The 23,086-nt window shown below is 33.4% G+C and overlaps 4 protein-coding genes and 1 long non-coding RNA gene across 8 annotated transcripts; 2 read left to right on the top strand and 3 right to left on the bottom strand.

The window, feature by feature from the left end:
- On the bottom strand, positions 162-5,933 carry LOC109348599. Of its 3 annotated transcripts, none has more exons than XM_019589095.1 (16): positions 5,518-5,933; positions 4,803-4,924; positions 4,594-4,682; positions 4,465-4,503; positions 4,264-4,357; positions 4,035-4,083; positions 3,835-3,935; positions 3,480-3,544; positions 2,857-3,353; positions 2,696-2,786; positions 2,504-2,605; positions 1,774-2,342; positions 1,353-1,491; positions 1,171-1,239; positions 828-953; positions 162-524 (listed from the first exon to the last, which is right to left on the bottom strand). In XM_019589095.1, the coding sequence occupies exons 1-16, from the start codon at positions 5,727-5,729 to the stop codon at positions 411-413; spliced, it is 2,478 nt and encodes an 825-aa protein (XP_019444640.1). In that variant the 5' UTR covers positions 5,730-5,933; the 3' UTR covers positions 162-410. The 3 variants fall into 3 exon arrangements, with proteins under 3 accessions (XP_019444640.1, XP_019444641.1, XP_019444642.1); XM_019589096.1 differs by having other exon boundaries at positions 1,774-2,339; positions 5,518-5,932; XM_019589097.1 differs by having other exon boundaries at positions 4,035-4,077; positions 5,518-5,932.
- On the top strand, positions 6,350-22,657 carry LOC109348602 (putative glucose-6-phosphate 1-epimerase). Of its 2 annotated transcripts, XM_019589100.1 has the most exons (9): positions 6,350-6,362; positions 20,436-20,597; positions 20,781-20,855; positions 20,963-21,019; positions 21,237-21,397; positions 21,527-21,661; positions 21,761-21,863; positions 22,093-22,192; positions 22,465-22,657. In XM_019589100.1, the coding sequence occupies exons 2-9, from the start codon at positions 20,487-20,489 to the stop codon at positions 22,632-22,634; spliced, it is 912 nt and encodes a 303-aa protein (XP_019444645.1). In that variant the 5' UTR covers positions 6,350-6,362; positions 20,436-20,486; the 3' UTR covers positions 22,635-22,657. The 2 variants fall into 2 exon arrangements, with proteins under 2 accessions (XP_019444645.1, XP_019444646.1); XM_019589101.1 differs by lacking the exons at positions 6,350-6,362; positions 22,465-22,657 and adding an exon at positions 22,311-22,445 and having other exon boundaries at positions 20,071-20,597; positions 22,093-22,208.
- LOC109348600 (uncharacterized protein At5g41620-like) lies at positions 8,770-12,712 on the top strand. The gene is made up of 3 exons (XM_019589098.1): positions 8,770-9,296; positions 10,095-10,220; positions 10,942-12,712. The coding sequence occupies exons 1-3, from the start codon at positions 8,883-8,885 to the stop codon at positions 12,406-12,408; spliced, it is 2,007 nt and encodes a 668-aa protein (XP_019444643.1). The 5' UTR covers positions 8,770-8,882; the 3' UTR covers positions 12,409-12,712.
- On the bottom strand, positions 14,097-17,607 carry LOC109348603 (V-type proton ATPase subunit E-like). Its single transcript, XM_019589102.1, has 6 exons — positions 17,443-17,607; positions 17,264-17,364; positions 16,415-16,571; positions 15,758-15,954; positions 15,303-15,402; positions 14,097-14,403 (listed from the first exon to the last, which is right to left on the bottom strand). The coding sequence occupies exons 1-6, from the start codon at positions 17,542-17,544 to the stop codon at positions 14,368-14,370; spliced, it is 693 nt and encodes a 230-aa protein (XP_019444647.1). The 5' UTR covers positions 17,545-17,607; the 3' UTR covers positions 14,097-14,367.
- On the bottom strand, positions 14,470-15,296 carry LOC109348604. The gene is made up of 2 exons (XR_002107758.1): positions 14,689-15,296; positions 14,470-14,618 (listed from the first exon to the last, which is right to left on the bottom strand). It is a non-coding gene; the product is annotated as an uncharacterized LOC109348604 (long non-coding RNA).

Here is a 23,086-nt window from a genome sequence, read left to right as displayed (position 1 = left end):
GGAATAAGTTTGGAGCAAGTGATCTCCATATTATAATAAATGTTAAGTCACAAATATCATAACAAATAGTTAATATTTTTAATTTATACAAATGTAATAATTTATGAATTAAGTGGATCCATATATATATATATATTTTTAATGAATCATGCATCTATCTTCTTTTACAGTAAACTGTCAAGGCACCATTGTATGGGAATAACATAAGCTACACAATTAACTAAAACTATGTTCATAGCCATCTTAGCTAATACTTCTGGCAGAAACTGTTTCCCACATTTTTCATTTCTTAGAATGAGAGACTCTTATCTGATTGTTCCCAACAGTTGGTTTTCTTCCATAACCAAACTCGCAAACAACCGAAGTCCAACTGGTTGCAACTATCAAATTCTTTCTTGTGAGGGTAATTCTCATAGGAAGTAAGATAACTGCTCTTGCTTCCTTGAGCCACCTTCCCCATACAACTGGTTCCACTGCTTCAACTCACTCATTCCAGCCCCCTCAGCTGCATAGCTTGCAGCAACCTGTGTTTCAACAAGGTTGTCAAATAAAGCAATATATATAAATTAAATACACAACAGATTATTATGATACTATTATCCTATAATGTTGGGAAATACTCTGATTAACCATAATTGTATCAAAACCATATAGCAGGATAGGATATAATCTTAGGGTTAATCAGAATATTTCCCAACATAAATAACCAAAGAAATCAGGCATAGGTGACAGTTTAAAAGGGTATATGTGATGCTATTGTGGATCAAAAACAAAAATCCTACTGGATTTCTACAAAGAAAACCCAAATTGGTTTAGAGCAATCTTACCTGTTTCTTTACTTCTTTGAAGTCCTGCATATTCAAAGGCCTAAGGTTAATAACTCTTTCCAGTTTAAATTCCTCTTTTGTATCCATAGAACCTTGGGTAATTTCTACTGTAGATTGCCGTTTCTTCTGCCAAAAAAAGACCAAAAAGTGAACGGAACAATCATAAGTTTTTAATTTGCATTCCATAACTGCAATTGCAGCTGTGATATTGTGGTCTCGAGAATCTCAACAATGGCTTCGGCAACTACAATTGAGGCCGCATTTTCCCGCAATTGCAATAAACACAACTAACCGCAACCACAATTTTCAACACTCAAGCATATCTTTAAAAAATGCAAATTACCTGATCCTTTAGTATCTCTTGCTGAATCAACTCCCTAACTGGTCTATAAGCAGCAGTTGTGCACAAGTTCTGCATTTAACAGTTAGTGAACAATGCTTTAGGCATCAAGAAGCTCAAAATAACAAAAGTAACACAACAGTTATTTACATAAATAGTGCATAAAATCAGAAAATAGCAGAAACCTTTAGATCACTTCCACTATATCCTTCTGTCATAGTTGCAAGTTCCTTAAAATTAAGTCCCTCGTCCACCTTATCTTTTTCCAAAAGAGTCCTCAAAATCTTTTCTCTGTTCTCCATAGATGGTAGCCCCACCATAATTCTGTGCATCAAAGTTGATCATTATATAACAAGTACAAATAATTAAAACATCACACTCAATTTTCTGAGATATTCAAACTGTATCCCTTATGAGACAGCATCTATGCTACAAACATCTAATTGGTATCATTATTAATTATCGGATATTTAAATCAACTAACAAGTCAGATGTTGTTACACGGATTTTTCACATAACAAATATCTCGATTTAAATTTAAACTGTAGAGAAAGTAGAGACATTCTAGCAAGAAGAGGGAGTAAAGCCAAGAACTAGTAGAGGTACCTCCTTTCAAATCGCCTTATGATTGCTTCATCTAGGTCAAAGGGCCTATTAGTTGCAGCAAGAACAAGGATGCGCTCCCCTTTGTTTGTCATAAGCCCATCCCAATGAGACATAAATTCGTTCTTAATTTTCGGCATGGCTTCATGCTCTCCGACTCTGGTCCGTTGCCCAAGCATACTATCAACCTCGTCTACAAATATAATGGTTGGAGAGACCTTGGCTGCAAGTGTGAATAAAGCACGTACATTCTTCTCATCCTCACCAAACCATTTAGAAGTGATGGTAGACATGGATACATTAATGAAACTTGCTCCAGCCTCATTTGCAATGGCCTTTGCCGGCATTGTCTTCCCTGTGCCAGGAGGCCCAAATAGCAATATTCCTCTACAAGGACTTAAAAGTCCTCCAGCGTAAAGGTCTGGCCTCCGCAGAGGAAGCATTACAAGTTCTTGAAGGGATTGTTTGGTGTCGTCTAAAGCACCAATGTCGGAGAATGTTACACCAATCTCATTTGCGGGTATTACCTCAGGCCTAATTCGCTTCTCAAACTCATTATCCGGAGGAACTTGCTGCAAGTGAACATTGGACAGTAAATGTTTGAAATTGGATAACTTTACAGAGTAGATAAAACAATAGCATAAGGTCTCAGTTAGAATAAGCCACTTGCAGGGATGTTTGCAATATTATTATAAATAAATGGTTTTGATTTAAAACAATGGAAGAGGCTTACAGTGTTACCCTCTGAAGTTGATATTCCAGCTTCAGCCTTTATCGCAGGAGCAGGATTTTCAGACTTTGCTTCAGGTTTCTCAACAGCTCCATCCTCTCTTTGCTTTACGCGGGAAGGAGAAAGAAAGAAAAAGAACACAACAAATTAGTACATGGTACATATTAACGCACAGACATGAGAAGCAGTGCAAACCTCAGGTGTTACTTTTCCTTGAGCTTCTAATTTTAATGTATCTCTTCCAATGAATTTTCCCTCCTGGAATATATCTAATGCATGGGACAAACTGTTCAACAAACAATAAAGTAAGTACATCAAATTTAGATACTTCATGGAATTAAAGTTACCAGTCTCACCTATTGCATGAAATAACAAGTTTCCCATTTCTGTATTCAGGATCTTTGCCATTCATTAAATGATCGGAAATTGCCGAGACAACAATCTCTTGTATACAGCTACTGAGAACCATTGTGTCTGCCACGCAGATGCTATCCAGGTCGTCACAATAAAGGTCGTTGGCTGCAAGCACTTCCATGATATGGTTTCTGTTATCTTGAGCCTTTATCATTTTCATATCCTCTTCGAACTGGGTCTGCCAGCTGACAAGCTGTGATTCATCATCTGGAGGCCTGATTTCTATGTTGTACGGGAAGAGCGAAGTTAGCTTCTCATCAACTTCTTTGTAGTCATCACCCGAATCCAGAACTCTTGAACCAAGAACCAAAATTGGTCCGGATATTTGCTTCAACATTTTCTGGAAAAGGTTATATATCCTTTGTGATCTATTTAACATCTTATCAACATCCCGCATATATAGCACAATGGGATAGGTTTTTGACACATAACCTAGAACCTGCAAGTAAAATTTCCACTTATCAAGTCAATGTTTCTGTAGAGGTTATAATGTAAAACCATGTTTAATTCTGAAAGACATGTTAATGTGCTGATGGTGAAGTCTCTTAACCAAAAGAAACATTACCTTGTAAAGTGTCTGTATAAGAAGCTTTTCATCAAAGGACCATATGGTCGTGCGCTTCGGAGGAGCTGAAGGATATAAGGAATCAGAAGACAGAACAATGACCAAATGAGAATGGCACGGTTTCACGTTAGAAAATATCATTTTGATTTATGTGCAAATAAGCAATAATGTGCTTCCAGTTTTGAAATGTATTCAAGAAAACATGTGGAAAACATATCCCTCTTTTCCCCTCAAATTTATGCAGCTAGCATCCATAAAATTCCCAAATCAAATTCTCTAATAAAACAGATGGTAACAAGCAAATCAAGTAAGCCACTAATCATAATTGATATTTTGCATAGTTTCTTGAAGCAACCTGAATTTGTAGGATTGCTTTGAGAAGCAAGGGTGCTCATATTTGCCGAGGCAGACGCATTCCAACGAAGCTTAGGAGGATTACAAGATCCTTCAGCTTCTCTGAAACCAGAAAGGCAAGTATTCAGGTATAGCACAAATAAATTAGCAGGGGAATTATATTTCTTCCTTTCATAATCAACATACATCTATTCTTATTACATTGACTGAAGGTCCACTCCACTGCTTTGCCTATGCATTTTTCCTGCAACTAAAAGTTCCTGGTCAGTGCAACCAAATAAAAAATAACAGCTCCTGATTAAAGCTACTGCTATCAGAAATTCAGAACTTGACATACCACAACAAAAGGTAATTAAAGATTAAGAAAGCATTTGGTTAATAATGAAGGGAGTTCTTGACCCTAGGTTAGAAATTGTTTACCAATCAGTACCTTTAGACTCCTTCCTCTGTGGAAAGATTGAAAATGATCCAAACAGGTCAGATAACTGATTCAAAGTTGACTCTGAAGTAGACCTTTTGAAAGCCTGCAATAAAAAAGATGAGGAAGAAGACAAGAAAGAAAAGCATGTTCATCTATGAAGATTAGAATTTAGAAGTGAAAGCAATAAAAGATAAACTACGAAAAGCTTACAGATTCTCTGTTTCCAGAAGAGCCATATTTATTCTGAATCTGTACAGATGACAGGCCAAACACTATGTTTATGTACATGATTAACAGTAGCAACTATGAAATGGCACCAAGAATTAACATCACACTCACCTTCAATGAAAAGTCAGTTAAATCTAATAGAAGCAATTTGGCCTCAAAGTAGTGTGCTAAGGCCTTGGCAAGCACCTGTTGGTAAAGTTCTTCAAGATGATGAAGGGGAGAAAATTCTAATTAGCATGAATGTGAGAGTTGCAACACCAAAGCATATCAATGATATCAAATCCCTTATCAGAAAAAACAAGAGGGAGATTTCAACAAACCAGCTGACCCTGAGAGTAGAATAGTCCGGCTCGCAGGAGCAAGGTTCCTCGTATATTTAGAAACTTCGGCGTGCTTTAAATGGACATAACCAGCACTTGTTAGCAACACCCTTGTCTGCTCACTATCCTCATCACATATAGGATTGGAAGGGTTATATCAGGACAGAGATTGAATTAATTAATAGGATATAATGAGTAGCAGCATCAGATATTTTGTTGAATTAACTTTAGTTCATGGAATTAAACTCTTCTCTATGAAGAATCACCTATAACACATGTTGTGACCCAACTGCACGAGGCTTCACCTGTGGGTCTGGGGAAGTAGATTTATGCAGCTTAACTCTTACGAATAAAAAAGGTTCATTTCCAGGATTTGAACCACAAGACAAATAACATTATTGTTGTATCGAGACTCACCCTCTTAACTTATCGCCAGACAAGATTATGCTACACTTATCACGAAAATCATCTTAACCTCTTAACTTTACACAGAGATAAAGATACAAAATACTCTAAATACTCAATGCTGAAGCCAAAAAAAGGGTAAAAACCTGGGATAGAATTAGGAATTGTGAGGGACTTAATTTTGATTTGCAGAAAGTGAAATTTTTGTTGCAACATAATTACAACAAAATCAGGAAGCAGGGTATGAATATAAATTATCCCAACATAAAGTAACAATTTTGATGATTATATGAATATATAGTAATGGTACCTGAGATAATAAGGGAAATTATGAAAAGTGACGTTGGTGTTTCTGCCATCAACAACTAAACTTAGCATTTCGTGCTGAATATTATGTGGAGTAATGGAGTTTGTGTTGTTTTTGTTTTGTCCCCATTTTGAAACTCTTTGTCGAGAGGCCAACCCAATTCCCAAACCCACACCAGCACTCAGTGCAGATATCAATATATTCTTTTGTTCCATCGCTGACAATTATTATGTATTCATAACAACCAAAGCTTTCAACTTTTTCTTCTTCTTTTTCTTTGTTTTGTTTTGTAAAATAGAAATGAATGCCTCTGTTTGAGACAGAGAACGAAGAAAAGTTTGTGTTAATTTTTTAGTGATGAGAAAAATGAATGGATACCCAACTTTGATGATGGTTATTTTCTTTCTCACTCACTTCCCGCTTTTCCTGTTTCTTTTTAAACGATAATAATAGAAAAAATGATTGTCGCAAAGTGATTATATTTACTCATATTTTCAAGAATCAGTGAAGAAGACAAAGTGATTATCATTTCTTTATAAATATATACTGGTATGTAGAAGACAGAAAGGAATTAGTGGAAAAAAATACCCTAAACAATAATCAGTGTGATTCTTGGTTCGGAGGAAGAACAACAATATTATTAAAAAGAATGAAAGAAGAACAAGAATCAAGATTATACAAGAGGTTCCATGATCCTCGTCTGATTCCACAAGCAGAATTCTAATTCCCAATTAATTCTCTCTTTTCCGAGAAGCTAGTTCTCTATTTATAGCCTAACTACCGATTTAGGAAGGAAGATATTCACTCTCTGTGTTTTAGAGCGAGTGGATGAAGAAGGAAGAGAGAAAGTATCGAATGGTTTGGGAGATAATAATAATAATGTGAGTGCATTATTTCTATGGATATTCACTCTCTGTGTTTTGGTTAGACAAGGAAGAAAAAAGGAGTGCATTATTTTTATGGATATTCTATTGGATACTATTATTTTGGGACATGAGATCTTCATTCAGAAAGGTATATACCACCAATATTATGTCGGTTAGATAAGGAAAAAAAGTATTCGCCACCTTTCACCAACCGAGTATAAATCTTCTACATTAATGAAGATAAATTATTATTTTATACTTAATTTAAGGTAGAAATATCAAATATAAATAAAATAATATAAGTATCATTTCATTTTAATTTTTACTTTATTTTAGATAACACCTCTTTGGAAGCCATTTCTTAAGAAGCCATTTTCTAAGCCGGTAATTATGATTAATTCACTTCCCTCTTTTTATGAGATGGAGTAGTGATGAATCTCTATTATAGATAAGTGAGTACACATGACAACACTATATAAAGATAAATAATGCTTGAATTTCTCTAATTATAGAGAATATTGTCAAAATTGTATTATAAGGACTGATATTTCAATTCCATTTTATGACCCATGTATGGCTATATTTGTATCTCATGACCAGTTTAATTCCAATTTACCATACACTACCCATTTTGTGTAGTAATGGAACATAGTTGGTGATTTGATCTTAATAAGATTCGACTAGTAAATCGTTTGTGTTAATGAAATAATGGTCCCAATTCTCTGTTTTTGGTGTATGTTTGAATTTTTTATTTGTCTCATTACAGAATTACAATTGGTGCAAAACTATCATTTAATATCGATACACTGACAATGTAAGATTATATTATCAGCAAATGATTCATAATTGATTTATTTATCATCATTGATTCTAAAAAAAGTAATACAATAATGGTAGATAATATATTTACGGTGTAAAATATTTTACACTATCAATACATAAATTTTAAACTCATAAAAATAATATCACAAATAATTGTTTAGCAATATATAGAACTTTTCAATAAAAGAGCTCCCACATGGTCGTCTAGTTCATTCTTACCATCCCTACCTTCTAATAATTATTAAAATGTAAAGGGTCAAGGTGGTCCAAGAAATTAGATACACTTTTTGTATAAAAAATTATAATCCCATTAAATATTATAATTGTGATATACTTTAGTCTTTTCACCATTTTCCCAAGCTTAAGTAATATTTTAACATATAAACCTAGAGGTATATATTATGAAGAGGATTATTTATTGATTAAAAAGTAGAATTATCAATGTTATTAAACTACATTTAGATCAACCCAACTAAATTAGAACTACAAAATATGAGTTGTATTTGATTAAATAAGGAGCTTAAAATCTACCATTGTTATTGTAAAGTTTTTTTTAGAATGTCAATACATTAATCATTTGTATTATTTTTATTTAGGAATGGCAACTGGCACGGGTAGTAGCTATCTGCTATCTGCTACCTGTTTCAAAATATGAGAACATTACTTATACGTGCTCGTATCTGTACGGGTACCCGCGTGCGGGTATTTCTGGATACCCACGGATTTCCTATATTATAAATGAATTTTTAATTTTTTACTTCTATTATGTTTCAAATGAAATAAAACTTAATTATTTTTTTTACTTTTTGATTGAATATTTGACAAAAATGCTAAATTTATTGGTGTTCTATTTATGTGATTTTTTGTTCTCATTTCCTAAACAAAAAAATATATATTTTCTTTGTAAAACATGTGCATTTCTACACATGTAATAATATTTGGAGGGTGTTTCACCACCAAACTCAATAAATATATAAACAAAGTAAAAGGAAAAATATACACAGTGTAATGAATGTTAGAACAATGTACTTTTTATTTTAATTAAATATAATATATTAATCATATAAATAACGGATACCCGCGGGCACAAGTACCATAATACCCGTATGGATTTTACCTGCGGGTACCCATGAGTACAAGTTTTTTTGCCATCCCTACTTTTATGTGAGAGCCAACGGTAATTGATATGGTAGATAATTTACTCACAATATAAAAAATATTTATATTGTTAATATACACATATTAAATTTGTTTCTTTTTCCACACTACTAATTTCTGAATGTTTGGTGGTGAGTAACGCCTTTTTTATTAAAGAAAGATAAGTACTACGAAAAATAAAAAATTATATGATAAGATATTTCATCTTTTTTATATACAATGAAATAATATTTTTATCATCTAAAAAATACATATAAAATTAAGTATTTATCTATCCATTAATGAACAACATAGTTGTTAAATGGTAGAAGGAAGGGATGCATGTGAAATTGTTTCAATTGTGTTGGCGTTAATGTTAAATATGAAAATATAACACTGTGGTAACTGAACTGAACAAATTGTCACCAGACACAACAGTAACAGTAACACTTACACTCTTACATTATAACCCCACGTGTAATATAACAGGTAAAAAGAATAAGGAAAAAATACATAAAAAATAAAAAGAATACAAGGAAGTTGATGAGAGAGAAAGAAAGAAAAACATTAATAAGGAAGAGAGAGATGAAAAGTGGGGAAGGGAAAGCGGAAAAGGAGGAAAATTTGGAAGAAAAGTTGAGGGCAGTGTTAGGGAAAAGTAAGGGTACTTGTACTCCATTGCCCTATTGGAAAACACTTTGGGAAATTAACAAAGACCAACAACAACAACAACAACTCCTTCCTAGTACTGTGTCTGCTAGAAACCTCGCTGCGGCTCTCTGGGAATTCCACCAACACTTTCAAATGCATCATCATCGTGGTGTTGGTGGTGGTGGTGGTGGTGGTGACCCTAGACTTCACCGCCACCATTATAATCTTCACAAGGATAAGGCTATAGTAGCTCCTGAAATTTCTAACTTTTTGGGTGATGCTTCTCTTAGTTCACCGGATCATCATGTATGCACTTCATTTTCATCTATACTTCTCTTACCCTCTTTCTCTTTTCTTCCAAAGTTTGTGTTTTTAACCTGATTGGGTTGTTTTGATTTGTTGGGGTCTTTGCTATTTTGGTTTATGGTTTGGTGCTTTTAAAGTAGGGTCAATTTTGCCTTGTTGGGGTCTTTACTATTTTGGTTGATGGTCTGGTCATCTGGTCTATAAATATTTCTTTTTTTAGTATTATTATAGTGTATATATTCCTTTCTTAGTCCTCGAAAGATCTGGGAGATTTATGTATTCTATGTTTAGAAATAATAATTTATGATTCTAGGTTGATAAATAATAGTTCATTAATTTTCAGGATCTAAGTTGACTTGTCTTCTATATTTTTAGTTTATTATTCCTCCTTCTTGTGTAATGTATTACTGTATATGATGCCACAATCTAAATATTTTAATTGTCATCAACTTTCTATCTGAATCAGTGTTTCACGTTTCTTGTTTTGTTTAATTTTTATTGTTTCTCATGCAAATGACAAAGAAGAGTAGATTATTTTCACTGTTTGGTTTCACATTGTATTGATGGTTCTGTTTTGCCTTTCTTTGAAGCTCAAATAATACTAATCATGATCATTGTGAATGAAAATTATGATTTAACATTGCCTCTATAATCACTGAGGCATGTTTAAATGGTAATGTGAACTCTTGTGCTATTTGGTGCACATTATGGAGGTAGCAATTACTGGCATTTTTCGACCATTCTGACAGATAGAACTAAAGTTCGTTTAAACTGATATTTTATCTACTCTTTCATCAGACAGATAGTGCAAGCAGTTTGAAGAGGCATGTTGCAGCATCACTTATGCAGCATCACCTGACAATTGAGAGAAATAACCATGCACTGCAACCGGTATCTCCTGCAAGTTACGGTAGTTCCATGGAGGTAAGCATCAACCCCGTGCCTAACCCCAACCTCCCTTTTCTTTTCTTTTTCCTGTCTAACACTTTGCGAACAAAATATGAAAATGCGCATGACAATTTCCTTTTGAGTAAAGGTGATATTTTTTAGGAGATGTACTATTTTGGCATAGTATATACTATATAAAGTAGGTCTCACTCAGTCACCATTGCAATGTAAAATATTGATTATGGGTTTTCTGATTATGATCTAATAGTGTTGTATCATGGGAGAATATACTAAGAAATTTGGCCAGTGATCAATTTTATTGAAGGTAATGAAGTAACATATCAATATCTGTTATGCTGCAGTTCAATTTGCTTCCAAAATATTTTTTCGGAATGATGACTAAAATAGAATTTTTGTATTTAATCGAGAAGTTTGAGTCACTGTTTGCAGAATTATGTTAAGAATAAATGGCCACTAATGTTCAAGTGTTCAGAAAGATTAGTGTCAGAAGAACAACACCAGTGCCAAAATTCTTTGTTTATCATGTACAACAACAAACAAGCCTTAGTCCCACTAGGTGTGTCGGTTACATGGATTGAACGACAACATAATGTTCTACCATAAATCATGTCAATTAGCAAAGTATTGATCTCTAAATAATAAAAGTTATCCCTACTTTATTCTGGCAGCTTGTCGATAATTGGATCTATTATACAATGCTTTTTGCATTTTGTAGTCACCCTTTCTTGCGTTGCAGATGACACCTTACAATCCTGCAGCCACTCCTACAAGTTCCGTGGAACTCAAAGGAAGGATTAGGGAGTCACGTTATGGTCTCAAAACATCTACAGAACTGTTAAAAGTGTTGAACAGGATATGGAGCTTGGAAGAACAGCATGCTTCCAACATTTCCTTGATAAAAGCATTAAAAGCCGAGCTAGATCATGCACGAATCAGGGTCAAAGAATTGCTTCGAGACCGACAAGCAGATCGACATGAGATTGATGACCTTATGAAACAAGTTGCAGAGGATAAATTGGTTAGGAAAAGTAAGGAACAGGATCGACTCCATGCTGCTGTTCAATCTGTGAGGGATGAACTTGAGGATGAGAGGAAATTAAGAAAACGGTCAGAGAGCATACACAGGAAATTAGCTCGGGAGCTTTCTGAGGTGAAGTCTTCTTTTGCTAATGCTCTGAAAGAATTGGAGCAAGAGAGGGCAAGAAGAAAATTAACGGAGGACCTCTGTGATGAATTTGCTCGAGGAATAAATGAATACGAACAAGAGGTACATGTTCTGAAACAGAAGTCTGATAAGGATTGGGATCAAGGGACTGACCACGATCGTCTGATTCTCCATATATCTGAATCATGGCTGGACGAACGTATGCAAATGCAACTAGAAGCAGCTCAGAATGGAATTGTGGATAAGAAGTCAATAGTCGATAAACTAAGCCTTGAAATAGAGACTTTCCTTAAAGCTAAACAAAATAGCAAGAATACAGAAAATCTTGTAGGAAGGAATCGCCGAAATTCCTTGGAATCTGTCCGACTGAATGATGCTGTCAGTGCACCACGAGATGTCGGTGATGATGATTCTGTGGGCAGTGATTCTAACTGTTTTGAGTTGAACAAACCAAGCAATAAGGAATCTAAATTACTTGAAGAGGAGCCCTTGGACAATAATTTAGACGAGGCATTGAAATCTAACCACGTGAAGAAAAAACCAATAACTCAAGAAGGGTTAAAATATCGCAATCTGTCTAACTTGCAAGTGAAGTTCGAAGAACAGATGGCTTGGGCCATGTCTTCTAAACCAAATAAGAAGTCTCAGTCTATTGATGCCGAAGAGGGCAGGACCACAGAGACAAAGCCAGCTGAACAACTTTGTGAGATTAGAGAAAACAACCCAAGTGAATTGCACAGCTCTAGTAAAAACCACATCGTTGATAATCTGATCAGAGGTCAAGTTTTGACATCAGATAGTGGCAACATACACGCCGAGAATAATTATGGCGAGGCTTCTTGTAGCAATGCTGGATGGAGGAATCAGGCAAGTCCCTTGAAACAATGGATGACAAAACTTAAATCCCAAGAAGTTGACATATCAGAGACTTCCAAAGTGCATGCAGGATCAAGGGAGAATACTTTGAAAGCCAAGCTTCTTGAAGCAAGGTCCAAGGGACAACGGTCTCGTTTGAAAGCCTTGAAGGGGTCCTTTTAGAGGATTCTTTGGCTTAAAAACTGGGACAGTGTTCCAAGTTTTCTCCTTATCTTCTTTGAAAGCCTTGCATGCTGTTGATGGTGGTCTTTATAATGCAGCACATCCTCTCTTATCTCTTCCTCCTTTCCAATGAAATTTTTACTTTGGTCATAAATTTTCATGTGTAGCTGTAACATATGTAATATGTTTCACCTTTGGGGTTTATTATGTATACTAGTGTGTAGATGTTGTCATGTCATGTTGCTAAAAGAACCGGATCAACTTTTTTGAGAACTAAAATTAACACATGATACAGTTTTGTATTGGTTGGTTTTTTTATATATGTTCAAGTTATATCATGTTCTCTCTCTAAACTTAAATTTATCATTATCACTCCAAATAAATATATATCTTTTGATTTTAATATACATTTTATTTATGAAATTATTAATTTATCATATTAAATTCTTTGAATTAAAAATTATGTTTTTGGGTCATGCCAGTCAAAATAATTGTATAAATAAAAGAAATTAGTATAGAATGAGTAATTTTTGGTTGTCTTATTTTATCTGGACTAAGAATATGTATTTACAACTTATATCATATTCTGATTATCTATCTAAAAAATAAATCTATAACTATAAACAATAATAAATTATATATATTCCCTTTTAATATTTTAGTCTACATTATATAATGTTTATTGATGACATTATTAATTTTTAATATTAAATTTATTCAAAATGCTAATAAATACATAAAATGTTTGATTCATTACTTTGAATATTTAGTCATTGTATTTTTATTTTATTAAATGGGACAAGTATATTTTTGGAATGTGTGCTTAACTTGTTCTTCATTTATTTTGTTGAAATCGTATCTTATTAGAATAAGTCTCTTTACTAAACATTAATATATTAATATATGATTTATTTATTTTTGTCAAACAAGGTTGAAGTTATTTAATAACATAAATTTGTAAGGTCCAGATTTACTTCAAAATCAGGGTTCTCACCGTATGCATGCACTTGCCCAAAAAAATATTAGTTTTCAGTATTTTTAACATGCTTATTATATTTTTAGTATTATTAGGAGTATCTTCTTACTCTTTTAGTAAGGAAATAATCTTTTTCAGGATATGTGATTATTCTCCTAATAAATGTTGTTCCAAGAATTGAACACCTGACATTTTGGTCCTATTAGAAATCTAGTATGATCTTATATCACTAAATTAACACATTGTTGTAAAATTGTTTTTTCTTATTTAATAGGATATTGATTGTTATTTTATTTGAAACAAGCTTGTACCGTATCTTACAACAGCTTCCTCTAGACCTAATGATGAAGTGATATATGCAATAATACATAATGTGAAATTTTGAAAATTTGAAAGAAAAGATATAATGGTACCACGATGCCTTCGACAATGATGAAATACATATTTAAATTTAAAAAAAAAATCACAAAGCTAAGATTTCCTGTGCTCTTTAACAGATAACAGGAGGGTTTATATCGGCTATTCAAGGGAAATAGTGTAGGATTCTACAACCCATAAACGTGCTTATAAAAGAAGTTTTTTTTGTTGGTATTATCAATAATATTCCCTCACATTTTTGCTTATAAAAACCTTTTTGTATTCACCCACATTTTATATGCGCGCAGAACACCATGAAAACAGTAATACTTCCATCACAGGATTGACAACAATGTTCAATATATTTGCTACTTAGTTATTAAATAAGAGTTATAAGCAGCAATTAGCTGTAGCAAACATTTATAGTCAAGCAAAAAACTTACTAAAACTTTTAGAACATCGCAAGCCCCATCAAATACGATATGATAAGTGTCTTAACAAAACAATGAAGTTATTTAAAGGGTCTTAATATCACAATGGCACGAAATATGTTCTGGTCGAATTCAAGCTTTGGAGCAGCATATAAATATTCTACCAGGGGCAACGAAACAATACAACCAAAGTCTTCAAGCAGCAGCTCCTGCAAAGAGCTGCTTGCGGATCTGCAATAAGGAGCAATAACATTTATAGTTTAGTGTCATTAGAATGGTTAACCAGCTTTTATTTTCGGTACATTAGGCATAGTCGGGCAGCAAGTGTTTTATTTTCGAAACTCTTGCATTATGCCCAAGCTGCAATCAGTTCACCCAAGTCCAAAATGCTGATACGAAACTACTTAAGAGTTAAATAAATAATAAATCACAGAATAATTACAAAACTTCATTAAGACGCATGAGTCGTGACAGTCCAAAAACTTCCACTTTTAGCAACAAGTATGCAAAGATGACAATGCAATAGACTGAAGAGGGAAAGAGGCATAGGAAAGTTGGGCACTAATGGTAATATGGGGCATATCTCCTTAGGTAGGAGAAAAAAAGGGAAATGAAAATCCGGGAAAGGGATATTTGGACTAATCTAGCGAATACTGGGGGTGTAAAGATATGCTCTGCATTACCCGAAAAAACAATGAGAAAGCAAAGTGGGACAAAAATGCGATAGCTCATTTGCTTAACAGTGGCTAGCTCAGAGTTTTGCTTGAAGAATTTCATCCCCTTCCCCTATTCAACAGCAAACATTAATCCTAATGTCCACCCTACCCCCTTTATTGTCCCTCATTCCAGTTATGCCCCAGTTGTCCCTCGCAGTTTGTGCATGCACCTAAAATATTTTATCACAATATTAAAGCCCAATATTCTTTTACAGTTGATGATTATAACAGAATAACCATGAGCTTCTTGACAATAACTAGCTTTCTGTCATAAAATACTATGAAATCCGAACAAAACAAAGAATTATGCAGCAACTATCTGACATAAATGACACAGCACAGAGCAAGATAACCGCTATGCAAAGCTTTACTAATCAATAACAAAAGCCTAATATTCCATAGCAAAAATTTTACCTCTGGAAGATTCTTACGGAACACCACATCCAATCTTGCATCAAGCGTATTTTCAAACACAATTTTTCCATCTCGAGAAGCCATGACCACCCCTCCAGAGCTGAGCAATGACAAATATAATCAACTATAAGGAAACTAATATCTTAATATAAAGCAGCTAGGCAGCTAGTACAATTTCAGAAAGCATCCTCAGTGAACTACATACACTAAAAGTTGGTTAATTACAAGATTTTATCAGCATGGTTCTTTTTTAAAACTAAAGATAATTTTTCACAAATAATCAAGAAAATGAATGAATGGGCAAGAACTATAAGCAAGGCCCTTAATAATGGAGCCAGACAATTTTATAACAAAAACTTCTCTAAATCCTACATAGGGGATCAGAATGGTTTAATAATGAACATGTAGGTGAAATCAAACAGTTCTGCAGGGTTTAATTATAACAATAACATTACCAGTGGAGAGCATGTGAATCATCATCGCTGGGTGCAGGTGGAAGATAGACTTCTTTGTCAACAATAATCTCTGGTGGATGAACATTTGCTTTTTCAGCATATTCCTGGACAGCTAAATCCAACACAGACTCTACCAATTGCAGGTCATCTTCCCGGCATCGCAATAAGACTGAAGGCTCTTTCAGCCTCAGCAAACTCTGTCAAACAAAATACTCATATTATACTATCCATGTACAGAGTTTCAAGTCTACAAAATAACATCAAATTTGCAAGGACATTTTTTCTTGAGTTACGAAGGACTTAAAAATCCATGTAAACCTGAAAAATAGGAAAGGAAATGGGGTGGGTGGGGACTGGGGAGTGAACCCACATATGATCAAACAAATGGTGGCAAAGACAGTGGTCAGTGCCATCTGAGCAAGTAGTTATAAATTGAGACAATGAAAATAGTTCATCTCTGTCACCAGGAAATTGCGAAAAGTTTCTCTTCAAAAACATATTAGTCATAGCCTTATAGGTGTGATAGTGTCATCCCAAGTAATCCTCTATGCATATACTAAAATTCAGAATGTGAAAAATAATCTAAAAAGAATACTTAGAGAAAAAATGGCATGGTTAAATCATAATTAGGTGCAGAACAATAAAATGTTAACTTACCTGAAGTATGAGATCCTTTAGAATATTTCTGTACACATGATGATCACCGCTCACATTCAAAAGTTCCTTCGCTGCAGCATCTTTCATATTATTAACAACGTCATCTTGTGCCTGGAGAACTTTTATCCGAGAAGCATTCAATTGCATTGAGTACTCACTGTAACAAACAATTGTGTCATGAAACTTAAACCATCTCAACCAGCACCAACTTTTCAAAGTGAAATAGTATTACGCTAATTACATCCCGAAAACTAAACACCCAATCTCACTTATCATTATTATTTAGAAAACAAACAAAATAATTCATTCATTATACTATGGCAGTAACATTAAATGCAAGCAGTTATGCAAATTTGACATATGTTAATCTACGCAGCACGGATACTTTAAAATGGCTGATGCACCGGTACCCCAATACATACCATATGCGTTACATTTTAGATACTTTTCACCTATATATCATGTAACTATTTTAGGATTTTTTTTTTTTCATATCAACGTTGTATCTATTGCTTCTTAGTTCTTAGATGCTGATAATTTGGAAATGAATACATGATACGGTTAGGTTAGTTTTTGCTACAAGAAACCAAAGAGATCCGCGAAACTTTGACTAGAAGCCAAGCTTTAACAGTGATCACTGATCAGTATAAAATAATTATCAAAACGTCATCAATCTTTGCGTTAGTATAACAAAACACAAAAAAAAGGATCAACAGTTATCTGAACAAATAAATTGAGAATTATAGTGAAAAACTCAAGATCAAACAGTATTAGAAATCCTTAAATAAGTGAAAATCGATGGAATATTGATGTGAACTTGGGAATTAAGTGATGAAATAAGAAACATACATCTTCTTGCGAATATCAACTTGCTTCTCTTTGCGCTCGTACTCTTGGCGAATCTTCTTCTTGTCTGTTTCAACCAACTGCAACTTCTCGATGTTGAATTCCTAAAAATGAAGAAAAGCATAGAAATGAAGGATCTGAAGTAAAACAGTAACTGAAACATGAAATAGTTATTTAGTTACTTCTTCGGCGGAGACAGAGATCTCGTTGGCTTTCTCCTCAGCTTCTTGCTGGATAAAACGCACCATTTGCTGGATTTGTTTGGAGACATTTGAATCGTTCATTTTCGAAATCGGGGAAGATCCAAAATTGGTTTCTAGATCAGGGAGTTATTATATGTATGATAAGACAGCCACGTATTTGTTAACCACTTTCCAGTCTCAATACTCTTCTTTTATTTTATTTCCGGAAAATATGCAAAGATATTTATTTTAGATTCTTTTGTTTTACTTTGAACTTTATTGATTTTGTTTTACTTTGAACTTTATTGATTTTGTTCTACTTTGAACTTTATTGATTTTGTTTTACTTTAAGTTTGTTTATTTTTTAATTATTAAAAATAAATAGAATGTAACAAATATACTGTTTTTGACACCAACCACTATACAAACCTATCAAAGATCAATCCAAATTAATCTACTGGTTTTATGAGTTTGAGTTATGTAAAATATACATTAGGGGCCTTTGTTTTAAGAAATATTATTATGTCATTTCCTGTGAAGGGAGTTATAAAATATCGTCATGTTTGTTTTAAGGTTTAATAGAAATATTCTCATGAATCTTGTAATGTAATTAAATCGCTCTATTCCATCCTTCTTAAACTACATTTTTTTTTACCCTAGGTTGATAAAATGAGATTTTTTGTGTACTTAGGAATGATTGAGATTTTTTTTGTATCTTAAATATAAACAACATATTTAGTGGATGGATATTTTGAACACACTCTTGTGATTGTACATTGCTCAAACCACGATGCATAGAGCCATAGAGCATCATGCAATGGAATTAGTTGTCAACTAAGTTAGGATTAATAAATTACAGTGTATGTCTTCCTTGTTGGATTAGACTACGACCAGGGAGCATCCAACTACAGGAAAGTTTCATTATTATATGGGTATGGGAAGAGTGGATAATCGCAAGTGATTATAAGCCTTTCTTTTTTTATAAACTTTTTGACTTCTTTCCACATATATAATGTGAGACTTCACCCTTGAGTGAGAACTATGTGCTTCTTCAATATTATTTTTTTAAGCTACATATTACTAACTTTTGAGAATTCTATGAACATTTGATTTATGATGGTTTTAAGATTTTTGATATTTTTTATCCTCTGCACTTTATTTACATGTTACATCATGAAGATCCAATGATAGCTACCACTTTTTATATTTTTATAAAATCAATCAATGCTACAAACAAAAAGGGTAAAATTACCACCTGATATTTTTGTTCCTGGTGGGTGACAAATTTTATGAATGGATTAGATTTCAAATTCTCCAATCATGCAACTTTGTTGGCCTTATCTCTTGCCTTTGCTTGTGGATAAGAACCTTTCATTTTAACACCCCCTATTTTATTTTAATTAATTACATTTTTTTTAAAATAAAAAATATTCTTATATTATGTTAGTTTATTAAAATTCATAGTTTTAAACAAGAGAAATGATTGATAGTTTCAAGCATAATCAACCAAATACTTATATATTCATTGAATTAACAATTTAAAAGGATTAAAAACTTTTATTTACTATTATTTTGGGGAATGAGAAAAATATTTGATATGTACATGTCTTATATGTACCTGTTATAGCTTGAATTAGGATCTTATTTTCGTAGAATCCGTTTTATAAATATAAAATAGTAGGATCATTTTTCTTATAGCTTGAATTGGGATCTGATTTTCATTTAATATATAATAAATTGGTAAAAAAGATCTCTTATATTTTACTCATTTGAGATCTAATGTTTTTATATATTTATACCAAGAATTTGTTAGTATTTTGAAGCATAATATTGGAAGTATTCTGGTTAAAACTAGAAGTTATTGGAGGCAACTTCCACGAAGTTTCTCAAAAGCTATACAATTGATTTTGGCTTGCAGCTATATGAAAGATAGAGAAAAACTACTAAGCATTTATTCTTAGTAAATTCTTTCACGAAGTTTGAACCTCGACTTTGCTTCTGACTTTACAATGTCATAATAGTAAATTATTATTAGTTACTCTCAGTCTAAGATAATGCACCCAATTGTTCACATTTTATTAATTAAAAATCAGAAAATTATTTAATTTTTATTGCATACACGTTCTATTTTGGTTGCAACGTGCAATCATATTTCATAAGTTGATTTTCCTTTTTATTTTCTTAACTCTAGTCACGTTCGTGCATGTTTTATATAAGCTATGCTACCAACGGACGTTGGTTTAAGTGGTACATGTTTGATTCCCCTTAAACAAGAACCCGGGTTTAAGTTTTGTGGATGAAAAAAATACCCGTTGGGAGAGTTAGCCTCACTTACTTGTGGATGTGCCTGGCTCAGACAGGATTGCCTCCAGTGCGAGGATATATGTGGGAAACCAAAAAAAAATATAACTATATATGCTGCATTTACAAGCTTATTGCAAGTATATAGATTAATAATTTATTGAAATAGATTCCTTTAGCTAATGCCACTAAATAGTATTGTAAATCGTACTCAAAGGTTATAAATAAAAACATATTAAAAAAATCACAAATCTGGTAAGAGTATTGACTTTGAAGCATGGTGCTTCTTCCTTAGGTAAGACTTCAATTTATTTTTTCAGTTAGACAGAACTGAACTATAAATTTATTACCCTTCTGAGTTTGTATCTGTTAGAATTGAATTTAGTAGTTACCTATTAGCCTCTTCTCTCCTCTATACACATTATAAACTGATCTTATTTATTTAGAAGCAATAGATTTGGAAAGAGAAAAAAACCATAACCCTTCTTTCTGAAACCTGTGTCTAAGGTTGTTGGTCTTTTGTTTTCAATTTTCACGAAAAAAGAAGCTTGGTTTGTCACAAGACATGTGTCATGACTCATGAGAAGCTCATGATTTTTTACCTGCTTCCGTGACTGCTGAACCAATTCTGACACCTCAAACTTGACATTATTAACGTCAAAGGGATCATTTTTATGTCCTTAACAACTTAGGAAGAGAGAAAGATTCAGTTTCTTGATTCTTGAATTGTGTAAATTTTGGAGATGAATCATTCCAGTGCAGAAAGTGATAATAGAGCAGCAGTTGAAGTTATCAAGGACAAGAATGGAATAGAACAAGTTGTTCTTCGAAACCAGCGAGGAGCTTCTGCAAAAGTCAGATTCTTTTAACTCTTTTACAAAATCAAGCACTTGATTGAGACAGTTTATACTATAGTGTTAGTTATATATCAAATTTGTTCATATAATATTTATGAGATCATAGTAAATTTTTGTTTTGGCCCCTCTTAATCAAACTTCTGGATTCGCAGTTGATGTTAGTGTGTCACATATTTTCAGGTTAGCTTGCATGGAGGCCAGGTCCTTTCATGGAAAACAGAAAATGGTGAGGAATTATTGTTCACTAGTAACAAGGTAAATGAGGTTTTGTGAAATTGTGTTTGTTTTCAGAGCAATTATTAACTATTCTTCAATTGAGTTAGTAATTTGTTTCTATATGACATTTTTGTATTTCAATTCAGGCAATCTTCAATCCTCCGAAACCAGTACGAGGAGGAATTCCAATATGTTTTCCACAGGTATGACCTCTTAATGTTAGATAATAATACCTAATACTGAATTAATAGAAGCTAAAAAAAGGGTATCATGAGCAATTTCAATAATCGGGTTCATTGATATTCCCAGTATAGTAGATGCTATCACACATACAATCATACTCAACTCGATGGAATTGTTTGATCATAAACATTGATTGGTACATATAGATAACAAGTGGGTTTGGTGCAATTTTCTCAGTTTGGAAACCGTGGATCACTAGAACAACATGGATTTGCTAGGAACAAGATCTGGGCTATAGATCAAAACCCTCCACCTCTTCCTAATTATTCCAATGGAAATGCCTATATTGACTTGTTGCTTATACCATCTGAAGATGATCATAAGCTATGGCCACACAGGTATATTAGTCAGAAGAATTTTATCATTTCTTTTGCATTGCATATAGCCTAGCATAAATATTAATATATCTCATTCTACTTGATGTTTTGAAATGTGTATATTGTTAATCATGTTTATATTTGATTCAGCTTCGAGTTTCGCCTAAGGGTCTCTTTAGCAGTAGATGGCTATCTAACTATGATATCTCGGATCAGGAATGTCAATAGCAAGCCTTTCAGTTTCTCTTTTGGGTATCATACATATTTCTCGATCTCGGATATCAGGTATGTATGTATGTGTGTATGTTTTAATGTATCTAGTCTTTTCTATTGTGTTGTGATCTTTGAATAACCATAACCTTGACCTGTGTGGATTGCTGACAGTGAAGTGAGGGTAGAAGGGTTGGAAACTCTTGACTACCTAGATAACCTATGCGAGAAAAAACGCTTCACAGAACAAGGAGATGCTTTGACATTTGAGTCAGAGGTGAGACAACAGAGAGCATATCACTTCTCCCAAGATTTGGTGTCTCATTATGTACTAGTTATATCAAAATAAAAAAAGCATAAATATAAAAAATAATATTTTTTATTACTTGTTTTAATGTGATTTACTTGGGACACAGAGATATGAATTTTCTTGGAGTTCTGTTAAACCAAACATATGTTCTGATACTCTAATAAGCTTGCTAAGATGGTGTTTCACAATGTTTTAGGTGGACCGGGTTTATATTGATTCTTCCAATATGGTAGCTGTTCTAGATCACGAAAGGAAGCGGACATTTGTTATACGAAAGGATGGACTTCCGGATGTGGGTAAGCTTCTCTATAGGGAACACGGGACAACATCCGTTGTCTCACAAATTGTGTCACTCTACTGCATGTACTACAAGCTTATGTGGCACAATTTGTGAAACAATATATGTGTACCCAGGGAACACTTTCCATCTCAAAATTCAATACCATACAAAGAAATGTTATCAATTGATGATATTGTTATGTTAGCAATGCTTATGTGTGTTGTTAAGTTGATGTGATTTGGTGACATAAATAAACCTGAATTGATATTTGTTACTATTAATGGATAGTTGTGTGGAATCCGTGGGAGAAGAAAGCAAAGTCGATGGTGGATTTAGGGGATGAAGAATACAAGCAAATGGTGTGTGTTGATGGTGCAGCAATTGAAAAACCAATAACCTTAAAACCAGGTGAAGAGTGGACTGGTCGCTTAGAACTCTCTCTTATACATTCTACTTAATCTCCACTCACTTTTATTTTTATTCACAATAATAATCCACAAAACAATTTTATTTATTAATTTATTTTTTGATCATATCATAGTTATTTATATGAGGGGACCTCATTTCAAAGTTTATAATACCTCTACATTGAAATATCCCTCAAGGTCCCCTATAAAAGAAAATCCCCCTATGTATATTACATGTCCGTGAGTTGTATAAATAAAATCGTTGCATAATTTTACATGTTTTCACTCCATTTGGATTTCTTTGTCAAGACATGAACAGTGTGATTTACATCTCTTTCTAATGGTATCCTAAGCCGATCAAAATGTGTTATTTAATCGGAAGAAAAATTATAAAAATTCCTATAAACAGATATGGGCTTGGAGAATCTAAGTTGACCCATCATCTTGTATGGGTCATAGCTTTGATAATGATTGGGCCCAGAAAACGAGGCCTGCCCCTTCTT

Source organism: Lupinus angustifolius, chromosome LG06 (genome assembly GCF_001865875.1).
Source record: "Lupinus angustifolius cultivar Tanjil chromosome LG06, LupAngTanjil_v1.0, whole genome shotgun sequence".
Taxonomy (NCBI): domain Eukaryota; kingdom Viridiplantae; phylum Streptophyta; class Magnoliopsida; order Fabales; family Fabaceae; genus Lupinus; species Lupinus angustifolius.
Note: the sequence above shows the minus strand (reverse complement) of the source record. Positions and strands in the feature narration are given on the sequence as shown.